General features: G+C 39.8%; 1 protein-coding gene and 1 pseudogene across 1 annotated transcript; both read right to left on the minus strand.

The window, feature by feature from the left end:
* Positions 1-2,205: 2,205 nt before the first annotated feature.
* LOC129628593 (olfactory receptor 5B2-like) lies at positions 2,206-3,153 on the minus strand. Its single transcript, XM_055548045.1, has one exon. It carries the CDS (start codon positions 3,148-3,150, stop codon positions 2,206-2,208), a length of 945 nt encoding a protein of 314 aa, XP_055404020.1. The 5' UTR covers positions 3,151-3,153.
* Positions 3,154-10,448: 7,295 nt separating this feature from the next.
* Positions 10,449-11,390, minus strand: LOC129628594 (olfactory receptor 5B2-like; annotated as a pseudogene).
* Positions 11,391-12,401: the final 1,011 nt, after the last annotated feature.

Raw genomic sequence — 12,401 nt, forward strand, 5'->3', positions numbered from 1 at the left:
TGTCCATTGACAGATGAATGGATAAAGAAGACGTGGTAGGTATATACAGAGGAATATTTCTCAGTCATTAAAGAATGAAATAATGTCATCTGCAGCAACATGGCTGGACCTAGAGATTGTCGTACTAAGTGAAGTAAATCAAACAGAGAAAGATATATGTGGAATCTTATTCCACTCACATGTGGAATCTTAAGAAATGATGATACCAATGAACTTATTTACAAAACAGGCTCACAAACTTTGAAAACAAACTCACGGTTATCAGAATGTAAAGGTGAAGTGGTGTAACAAATTAGGAGCTTGGGATTAACAGCCACACAATACTATGCATGGGGCTTCCCAGGCGGTGCTAGAAGTAAGGGACCTGCCCGCCAGTGCAGGAGACGTAGGAGATGCAGGTTCCATCCCTGGGTGGGGAAGGTCCCCTGGAGGGCATGGCAACCGCTCCAGTGTTCTCGCCTGGGGAATCACGTGGACAGGGGAACCTGGAGGGTTACAGTCCACGGGGTCGCAGAGAGTCAGACACGACTGAAGCAACTTAGTATGAATGCACTAATATATGCGAAGCAGATAATCAACAAGGACCTACTGTGTAGCCCTGCAATTCTACTCAATATTCTGTAATAAATTATATAGGAAAACAACCTGAAAAAGAATGTGTATACACTGAATTGCTTTTCTGTACACCAAAACTAACACAATATTGTAAATCAACTTTGTGTGTGTTTAGTCATTCAGTTGTATTCAACTCTTTGGACATCCATGGACTGTAGCCCGCCAGGCTTCTCTGTCCATGGAATTTTCCAGGCAAGAATATTGGAATAGGTTGTCATTTCCTCCTCCAGGGGATCTTCCTTGGATCGATCCCATGTCTCCTGAACCTCCTGCATTGGCAGGCAGATTCTTTATCACGAGCTTCACATTCCAATATAAAATAAAAATAAAAATTTAAAAAGAGGAGTTTTAGGAAAATGAAAATACTCTTCATGGTATTATAATGATGCATTCAGTTCATTATACATTTGTCCAAACCATTAGCATGTAGAATACCATTAGGGTGAGCTATGGATTTGGGTTGATTATTTTATCTTATTGAAAATTGTAGTGTGAATGTGTTGTGATTCAGTCAAGAAGAAATATTAATTCAAGATATTTATATATCGTTTAATAAAATGTGCCAAAAGAGTACATAATTTCATTTAAAATAATGATTTTTCTCCTATTCAGAATCACAGAACAGTTATTCAACAAAAGAAATAACTACAAATAGACATAATTTTATATTTAATGTCAAATCTGCTAAAACTACTTTTATTAAAAACTAGCCACAGTCCATTTTTTCATTTAAAAGAAGTTTTACTGGAGTATGGTTGATTTACAATATTTTATTAGTTTCTGTTATACAGAAAAGTGAATCAGTTATGCATATACATATGTCCACTTTTTATAGATTCTTTTCCTATATAGGTCATTACAGAATATTAAGTAGAGTTCCTTGTGCTATACAGTAAGTTCTTATTAGCTATCTATTTTACATATAGTAGTGTGTATATGTCAGTTCCAATTGACCAATTTATCCCTTTCTTCCCCATTTCCTCCTAGTAACCAAGAGTTTGCTTTTAAAGTCTGAGAACCTGTTTCTTTTTTGTAAATAAGTCCATTTTACCATTTTTTTTCCAATTCCACATACAAGTGATATCACATATCTGTCTTTCTTTGTCTGACTTACTTCACTCAGTATGACAATCTCTAGGTCCATCTGTGTTGCTGCAAATGGCATTATTTTGTTCTTCTTATTCCAACCACATTTCATTTACCTGTGACAAATCTCTCTTTCCAGCGTGTATGTGCCTGCATGAGACACATGCCTGCACCTTTGTTTACGGGCTTGACTGTACTCCTGTTTTAGCATTTATGTTTGCACTGACAGGTAGTGAACCAAATGTAAGTGAAACAGTGAATAAATCAAATAGCATCAGTAAGTTTTGACAAGTAGGTCTTAACATTTCTAAAGCTTCCCATTAGCCATTCTCATTCAGGTTTTAGATTTTTAAATGTTTTATTTTTAACTGGATGACAGATTTTTAAAGATAAAGATGTCACCTCAAAAATGTAAATTTTTTCACGTCCAGACTTGAAAAGCAACAAGTTACATGGGGAAAGTCTGAGAGGAGTTAAGTGAGGTTACTGTGCATACTACAGTGTTTAAAGTCCCAGCCCTATAGATAAATCTGTCTTCTCAACTACCTTCTTGAATGCACTCTTGACCTCCTTGTTCCTCAGGCTGTAGACCACAGGGTTCAGCATGGGGATGACCATGGCATAAAACACAGATGCCACTTTGTCTGTGTCCATGGAGTGCCTGGAGCTGGGCTGTAAGTACATGAAGATAACAGTCCCATAGAAGATGGAGACGGCAGTGAAGTGGGAAGTGCAAGTGGACAAAGCCTTTTGGTGACCCTGAGCTGAGTGCATCTTCAAGATGTTTACAAATATGAACAGGTAGGAAATCAGTATAACCAGAAGAGCAAACGAGACATTAAAGCTCGACATAAAAACAAGAACCACTTCACTAATGTGTTTTTCAGAGCAAGAGAGAGCCAGGACAGCTGGAACATCACAGAAGAAATGATGGACCGTGTTGGACTTACAGAAAGTAAGACTGAATATGTCTCCAACATGGAAGCAGGCATTTAGAAACCCAGAGATGTAGGAGCCTATGGCAAGATGTGCACAAACACTTGTCGTCATAGTTGTGGTATAATGCAGAGGTCTGCACACGGCTGCATAGCGATCATAGGCCATTGAGGCCAAAAGGTAATTTTCCACAGTAGCAAAGGCTACGAAGAAGAACATCTGAGCAGCACATGCACTGTAGGAGATGAACTTGTCTCCTATAAGTAACCCAGCCACAGCTTTTGGAGTGACAGCCGAGGAGTAGCCAAAGTCCACCAGAGACAGGTTACTGAGGAAAAAGTACATAGGAGTGTGCAGATGAGAGTCCAGGAGAATCAGTGTGATCATTCCCAGGTTTCCGACCAGAGTAACGAGGTAAATGAGAGTGAGCATGATACAGAGGAGGCTCCGCAGCTCGGGGGCACTGGATAGTCCAAGGAGGATGAACCCAGTCACTTCCGTGCTGTTTTCCATTAGTGCTATTTGGGAACCATTAGATGTCTTGGAGCAACAAGAAATAAAGGGAAAAGTGACCCCCAAAATAATAAATTGTAATGAAATGGGAGTGCCTAATTACCTTGTGCATTATGTCATTAATAATTTGTACTTCAAAATTATCTTGATTTAATGCTAAGAGCTTTACATTTAAGTTTGTGCATGTGGCCACTAGTGGTAAAGAACCCGCCTACCCATGCAGGACACATAAGAGATGTGGCTTTGATCCCTAGGTCGGGAAGATCCCCTGGAGTAGGAAATGGCAACCCATTCCAGTGTTCTTGCCTGGCGGGCTACAGTCTGTAGGCTTGCAAAGAGTCGAACATAACTGAAGCAATTTAGCATGCACACAAGTGTGTGAATGTGTGTGTATATGTATGTGTGTGTATATATATATGTGTGTGTACACTAGGTAGTGTTATTATGTTTATTTTACCATTGTAAGAATTAGAGATTTGAGATTATGTGATATTCTACAATTTCATTGTATGAAGAAATTTCAGGATTCAAGATTGAAATCCAGTTTCAATATAATAAAAATATGTGTGCGTTTATATACTCCATTGTCAGCATATTTAAAGGTGCCTGTAATAATAAGGATGAGGTTATGGGGTAAAGTTTGATCTTGCTAGGGATGCTTTTGTTTTAAACCTCCAATGGGAGACCAGCTGAAATTAACACCTACACAATCAAAGTATCATTTATCTTATTTTTTTAACTTCTCTTTATTCAGGGCTTCCGTGGTAGCTCAGTTGGTAAAGAATACACTTGCAATGCAGGAGACCCCTGTTTAATTCCTGGGTTGGGAAAATCCCCTGGAGAAGGGACAGGCTACCCACTCCAGTATTCTGGCCTGGAGAATTCCATGGGATGTATAGTCCATAGGGTCACAAAGAGTTGGACACAACTGATTGACTTTCAATTTCACTTATTCAGGAAGCAGCAGGATTCATAATTATCTCCAAATCCCTTACTAACCAAAGTTTTGACATTTATACTCCAGGTTCTACTTACTACTATAAAAATAATCAAAGCATCTTCTCCTGTGCTCTAATAATTCATCATATGCATAGTCTCCCCAAGGCTTTTACATGGATTGTACTTTTTAGTAAAAATCCCTGGGTTAGGAACATCCCTTGGAAAAGGAGATGGCAACCACTTCAGTATTCTAGCTTGAAAAATTCCTTGGACAAAGGAGCCTGGCAGGTTATAGTCCATGGCGTTGCAAAGCGTCAAACATGACTGAGAGACTGAGCACACACATGTTGATTTACATGGAATACAATAGCTTACCTTGATCCTTGACAAGAAGAGACAATCAATTTTGAATAGTGAGTGTGAAGTGAGAATTTCAGCCATAAAATAGTTAATCAGTAATGAAAGAGGGTAGTGGTCAAAAGGTTCCGAATTCTCTAAAGCAGAGAAACATGGAGGAAAAAGACTAACAAAGACGGAGGAGCCTGGGTTCAAATTTCAAATCCATGATCAATTCTTATTGTGCCTTGAAAGGAGTCACTTAGCCTCTCCTTATTTGTAGGATAAACATAATAAAATAACTTCTCTTACATAATTTACAGATTTAGTCGCTGTAAATAGCAAATAAGAGAAGGTTGTCATAATTTTTACATAGAGGTGGTTTTCTTGGCCATGGTTGTAGGCTCATAGCAATTCGTCAGGTAGTAGGGAGACCTGTGTGCAATGACGATGATTAACATGCGGGTGAGTATATGATGACCAAGGAGCTTGGCATGCAGTCAGGCCCCTCTAAAACGATGTCGTGTGGAGTGTTGGTATTTCAAAGGCGGGTGCAAGGGAACCAGGAGTGAATTATAGAGACATGGAGCTCTCGGGGATGCCCCCATGGGACCATCTACAGCTCCTCACCCCACCTTCCCAGGGAAGAAGCAATTGAATACCCTGTGAGGACCTTATTGCATATGAGTGTACATGCATATTTTGGTATTACTTGTTCTTTCCTCTTGAGTTTTTCTAAATACATAATTCACAAATATTAAAATCTACAGTTTTTGTATATAGTTTTTAAAATTTGGCCTAATGTATATGGTTATGTGTTACTGCAATCAAGATATAAAACCGTTCTATCATGTAGACAAAACCTGTGGTTCTTTCTGATCCACTCCTTCTCCTACCTGTGGCCCCTAGAAACCTCACAAATGCCTTGTGTACAAACTTTGCCTTTGCAAGAATATCCTTAACTAGAATTCTAGCATATTTGGTCTTTAAGTCTTGTTTCTTTCACTTACTATAACGCAGTTAACATCCATCAATGCTGTTAACTTGACTATCAGTGGAATTTTTTGAATAGTATTCCATTTTCATCAGCTCCTCGTTGCATGCATGCATGCTAAGTTGCTTCACTCGTGTCTGACTTTTTGCAACCCTACAGATTGTAGCTTGCCAGGCTCCTCTGTCCATGGAATTTTCCAGGCAAGAATACTGGAGTGGATTACTATTTCCTATTCCAGGGGATGTTTCCAACCCCGGGGTCAAATTCTTGCAACTCTTGCGTTGGCAGTCGGGTTCTTTACCACTAGTGCCAGAGACATTACATTGGTTCTAGTGCTTAGGGATTACAAATAAAGAGAAATAAAAAATAGATTAAGACAAATAAAAATGAAAACACTACATATCAAATATTGAATAGTTAACAAAAACAGTGTTCATAGAGATCCTTACAGCTGTGAGTGTTTATTTCAGGAATGAGTAAAGATCTGAAGGGAAAAGAAGTGCTCACTAAAATCAAAATTTAAAGAAAGCAGGAAATAGTACAGATTCGAGTAGTGATAAGGAAAATAGACAATAAAAATATGTAATCTGCAATAGAAGCCATATGAAACTAATAAACCCGTACCCAGTTTTCTCCATATCCTGTATTACTTATTTACTAAAATGTAAAAAATAACTGTTGCATGTATTTGAGAGCAACATGATGTTTCGATGGACAGGTACACAGTGAAATGATTGTTGCTGTCAATGTGATCAACATAAACATTTTTTCACATAGTTACTTGGTTTTCTATGTGTGTATTTCACACCATTATTCACAATAGCCAAGCTAAGGAAACAATCTAAGTGTCTCTGAAGGATACATGGATAAAGAAATTGTGGGATGACCCAGAGGGATGGTAAGGGGAGGGAGGAGGGAGGAGGGTTCAGGATGGGGAACACGTGTATACCTGTGGCGGATTCATGTTGATATATGGCAAAACCAATACAATATTGTAAAATTAAAAAATAAAAAATAAAGCAAAAAATATATATATATAAAAAGAAATTGTGGCATATATACATGCAATGGAGTAATATCCAGCCTTAAAAAAGGAGATATTGCCTTTTGCAACAGCATAAATAAACCTGGAGGACATTATACTAAGTGAAATACGTCAGAACTAGAAAGAACATGGCTGCCCGATCTCACTTATGTGTGGATCTAAGAAAACTAAACACAAAGAAACAGGTAGTAGAATGGTGGCGGTTTCTGTTGCAATGTTAGCTTTTTCACTTTTTATGGTGAAATGAAAATATCTCCTGCCATATCAATAGGCAAGAAATGTCACAGCCATCAGCGATTTCTGGCCTCCAAATATGAATGAGGGCTCCCCAAGCTGGGATCCCCCAGACGCCTCCACCCGCCAGGGTGATTGCTGAGGACCTGGGGAAGGCAAGAAGCAGCCATCTGCACATCCACCACCCGTTAGGGGGAGCCAGGAAACAGGAGTGGCCCCGGAGAGCGGAGGTGCATATGAAAGGAAAGAATTCACGGAGCCCAGAGGCTTGCATCTTCCTGTGCACAGAATGCTAAATTCCTTAACTTGATACCTGATATTTGATGTTCAGGCTGCCTGCTCCCTTTGTTGCAAACTTGTATATAGCCTGACTTCCTCTCCTGCCTCCTTGGAGCAGTTTTCTCCGAGCTACTGAGATGCTGTCTCCCTGGCTCAGAGTCCTAAACATTCCCACCAAATAAAATAGCTCTTTACTTTCAGGTTGTGACTATATTATACTCTTTGAAATAAGTCACTAAGTCGAGCTTACTGAACTGCAGGTGTTGTGGAACTAAGCTCCACCTCCTAGAGGGGGCAATGTTCTAACAAGAGTTCTGTTAGTGAAATTTGTCTGTTCTTCCTGATTTATTACTTAGTCATGTATTTTTTTAGTGTGTTCTCATACATTTACGCCTTGGGTTGTAATCCAATCCCAGGTTATTTTTTTGCTTTAATTATTCCCGTTTTCACCATGTGAAACTTTTTCAGTTAGATCCTTTGTCTCCCTGACATAGCACGAGCCTTCTGTTCTTTGAGCATTTCTTTACTTCGTGGCACTATAGAACGCTCTAGGCATAATGCTCTTGTTTTTTCTCTTCCCCCAAACCAGAATCAATACTTAAAAACTTGGCGGCTTAAAAGAACAGAAAGTTATTCTCTCACAGTTCCAAAAGCTGGGCATCCAAAGTCAGTTTCACTGTGCCAAATTAGTGGTGATCCCTTTGGAGGCTATAGGATCAGATCCATTATTGCTTGTTCCACTTCTGGTAATTGCACCACTCCGATCTCCATCTCCATAGCTACACCGCCTTCCCCTTCTCTGTGAGCCAATCTCTCTCTGACTTCTTCTAACAGGGATACAGGTGATTTCCTTTAGGGCCCACATGTATAATCCAGGACAGTTGTTCAGTCTTAAACCCTTAACATAACCACAGCTGCACAGTTCCCAGACTATACAGGTTCACATGGGAACATCTACATGATCTTTGAAAACTGGCTATAACTCAAAATTAGCTCTAACATTAAAAAATTAAGTTTCAACAGCAAAACATCATCATAAAAACAGATGTGAATCTTATGATATACTTCACTGCCTACACGTAGCAGCATGATCGTCTTCATACGTTCCAGTAGGATCTTACCAATGCTGAGATGGTGAAGTCTACAATCAGATAGAGACAGAAAAAGGAGCCACTGGTACATGTTCCCTTTGAAATTTTAGTATAGAATCGACTTCCCTGAGGATCAAATTAAATGCATAATGATATAGAATGTATGTTATGTTTATTACTGACAGGTATTTTTATATGAATATTATGAAGCATTTCAGTTAGAAGTATAATCAGTATGTATGAAGTAATTTTCCAAATTAACTGAGTAAACTTTTATATAATCTTATTAATGTATTTTTATGATTTACCAAATAGAATTCATTTGGTGCTTACTTGCCATTGTACAAGGCATTGTTGTAGCCACGCGTTCTCGGAAACAAACTCACTCAGAAGGACAATGCAGATAGTGGAGTGCAGTTTATTACACCAGCGGGCCCAAGGCAGTCTCCTCTTAGCCAAGGACCCGACCACTTTTTGTGAAAACCTTATATACCCTACCTATACGTGCCCAAACCCACCTCCCCAAATTCCCTGACAATCAAAGTTAACCCGTGATTCATATGCCTTAAGCCTAGGTAGTCAACAGTGGACAATTATCAATAGGCCTGTGGTCATACTCCTAATATGCATAATAGAATGTATGATTGTATTCTGTTACACAAATAATTAGGGTATTCTTTTAGGCCAGGGAGAGTCTAGGTACGAGCCCTGGGGCTCTTCCTTCGGGGGCCTGGTTTTCCAGTTGATATGTCATTTCCATAGATACTGGGCATAGAGCTCAAAGTCCACAGTCCAACCCAAGATGGAGTCCTGCTTTCAAGATACAGCCTGTTCTCTGTTTCCTCCTTCAACAGGATGAGGAGTATGTGTGTGTGGGGGAGGAGAGAGTGACTATTTTTAACAATGATCAGGGAAGCTGTCCATGTTAAGATAACACTTAAAGACACCCTGAGTGAAGTAAGCGGAGATTCCATTCAGAAGGAACCCCAGGTACAAAAGCAATGAAATGGAAGCATGTGTAGACTTGTCAGGAAACAGCAAGAGGATCACAGAATGAATGGAGTGGGGAAGCAGACATTGGGAGTGACAAGAGATGACCTAATTCAGCCAAAGTATGAACATAAACCATTTCACAGCATTTGTAGGCAGAAAAACGTACTGACTGAGCTTCGCTGGTGGCTCAGTGGTAAAGAACCCACCTGCCAATGCAGGAGACATAGGCTTGATCCCTGGGTTGTAAAGATCCCCTGGACAAGGAAGTGACAACCCACTCCAGTATTTTTGCCTGGGAAATCCCATGGGCAGAGGAGCCTAGTAGGCTACCTGGCATGCTACAGTCCATGGGATCACAAAGAGTCAGACATGTCTTTGCTACTGAACAACAACTCTCAGGGCATTTTAAAACATTGTGAAAATGTGTGGTCATCTGTGAAGAACTGAACATGCTTTTATTTTCCTCCATTTTTCTTCTAGTGTTTTCATCCTTTCATAAAAGCAAATGTTTGGTTTTTGGTTCTTCAAAATGACTCAGTCAAGACAGAAATATAGCTCCATTTAAATGTGATATTTATGTGTCTTTCAATAATGTGTTGGAGAAGGAAATGGCAACCCACACCAGTATTCTTACCTAGAGAATCCTGTTGACAGAGGAGCCTGGTGGGCTGCTGTCCATAGGGTCACACAGAGTTGGACGCGACTGAAGCAACTTAGCATGCATGCATGTCTTGGAGAAGGAAATGGCAACCCACTCCAGTATTCTTGCCTGGAGAATCCCAGGGACGGAGGAGCCTGGTGGGCTCTGTCTATGGGGTCGCACAGAGTCAGACATGACTGAAGGGACTTAGCAGCAGCAGCAGCAATAATGTATGCCAATAAGGCACATACTTTCATTTAGAGTTACAAAATATTTCTCTAATTAAGATACTTAGAAGAGATATTCAGCTAAATAAATTAAACATAAAGTTACATTCTAATACCCAAAAGTTATCCTAACTTATTTTATTAAAAACTACTAACACTTTATCACTGACATTTACACCACTGTCATGTGTAAATGACCGCATGCCTCATGCCCACATAGAGCACATGCATGTGTTTCTCATCATAGCCTTGCTTGTCTCACTGATTTACATGTACATTTGCACTGACATGTGGTAGAGAAAAAGCCTGTGTAACAAGTGAATAAATCAAATCCATGACTAAGGTTTTTGAGAAGCAAGACCCAAACATCTTATTCTTTCCCTGAGCTATACTATTTCAAGTATTACATTTCCAGACATATTTTATTATCCCTAAACAACATATTAAATGCATTGTATGGCTAAAAAGAGAGAATAGAATGACCTGAGACAAATGAAACTACATTATTTTGTATAATACATTAAAATGCAAATCCTAGAGAGAATTTTGCCTTCCCCCAAACCTTCTTGAATGTGCTTTTCACCTCTTTGTTCCTCAGGCTGTAGACTATAGGGCTCAGCATGGGGATGACCATAGCATAGAACACAGAGGCCACTTTGTCTGTGTCCATGGAGTGATTGGAGCTGGGTTGTAAGTACATGAGGATGATTGTCCCATAGAAGATGCTGATGGCCGAGAGGTGACTAGCGCAGGTGGACAAAGCTTTTTGGTGTCCCTTAGCCGAGTGCATCTTCAAGACAGTGATAAATATGAGAAGGTAGGAAATAAATATTACCAGAAGAGCAAAAAAGACATTAAAGCTTGAAATTAAAATGAGAACCACCTCTCTAACATGTTTATCAGAGTAAGAGAGAGCCATGACAGCTGGAATATCACAGAAAAAGTGATGGACCACCTTGGACTTACACAGAGAAAGACTGAACGTGCCCCCAACATGGATGGAGGCATTCACAAATCCACAGACGTGGGACCCTATGGCCAGATGGGCACACACACTTGTCTTCATGGTGATGGTGTAATGTAGGGGTTCACACACTGCGACGTGGCGATCATAGGCCATTGCAGCTAAGAGGAAATTTTCCACACTGGCAAAGGCTGCAAAAAAGAATATCTGAGTAGCACAGGCATTGTATGAGATGACCTTGTCTGCTCTAAGAAACCAGCCATCGCTTTCAATGTGACAGCTGAGGAGTAGCCAAAGTCCACCAAAGACAGATTAATGATGAGAAAGTACATTGGGGTGTGGAGACAGGAGTCCAACAGGATCAGTGGGATCATCCCCAGGTCTCCAAAAACACTGATGAGGTACATGAGGGTGAACACAATAAAGAGAGAAATTTGAAGTTCTGGAGCATTGGTTAGATCCACCAGGTGAAATCATCACCTCTGTACCATTCTTCATGGGAATTTTCTAAATTCTTTGTAGTAATGAGAAGGCAAAGAGCATCTGGTAAATAGCAAAAAGTTTGCACTGGAATTATATAAACACCCTGTTATTTTATCACTTTATGATGGCAATAAATTATTCTTCACAATTCTCTGATCTAGAGCATAGGTTTGAAGCAAAAAACCTAGTAAATATCTTATAGTTACATACTGATTTATCTTACAGCTACATACTTTGCGTTTTTGGGCTTCAAAGTCACTGTAGATGGTGGCTGTGGCCATGAAATTAAAAAAACACTTGCTCTTTGGAAGAAGTTATGACCAACATAGACAGCATATTAAAAAGTAGAGACATTACTTTGCCAACAAAGGTTTGTCTAGTCAAAGCTATGGTTCCAGCAGTCATGTATGGATGTGAGAGTTGGATTATAAAGAAAGCTGAGTGCTGAAGAATTGATGCTTTTGAACCATGGTGTTGGAGAAGACTCTTGAGAGTCCCTTGGACAGCAAGGAGATCCAACAAGTCAATCCTAAAGGAAATCAGTCCTGAATATTCGTTGGAAAGACTGATGCTGAAGCTGAAACTCCAATACTTTGGCCACCTAATGGGAAGAACTGACTCATTTGAAAAAACCCTGATGTTGGGCAAGATTGAAGGCTGGGTGGACAAGGAGATGACAGAGAATGAGATGATTGGCTGACATCACTGACTCCATGGAGATGTTTGAGTAAGTTTGAGTAAACTCCGGGAGTTGGTGATAGACAGAGGCCTGGGCTGCTGCAGTCCGTGGTCGCAAAGAATCAGACACGACAAAGTGACTGAACTGAGCTGAACTGATAGTTACATCCTGTTGAAGCTGCAAGATGCATACAGAGTACATGCATTGCACAACTTCCCACTTGTGCAGATGAGCAAACTAAGGTGCAGAAAGAGGTTATAATCTGTCTAAGATCACATATTTACCATAAACTTGTCTCCCAAGTCCGATAACTTGAATCTGTTAACGGTTTACATTTATATAGTGCT

This window comes from Bubalus kerabau, chromosome 15 (genome assembly GCF_029407905.1).
Source record: "Bubalus kerabau isolate K-KA32 ecotype Philippines breed swamp buffalo chromosome 15, PCC_UOA_SB_1v2, whole genome shotgun sequence".
NCBI lineage: Eukaryota > Metazoa > Chordata > Mammalia > Artiodactyla > Bovidae > Bubalus > Bubalus kerabau.

Excerpts from the sequence above, each read along its gene's own strand:
- LOC129628593 (XM_055548045.1), bottom strand. The coding sequence starts at position 3,150 with ATGGAAAACAGCACGGAAGTGACTGGGTTCATCCTCCTTGGACTATCC.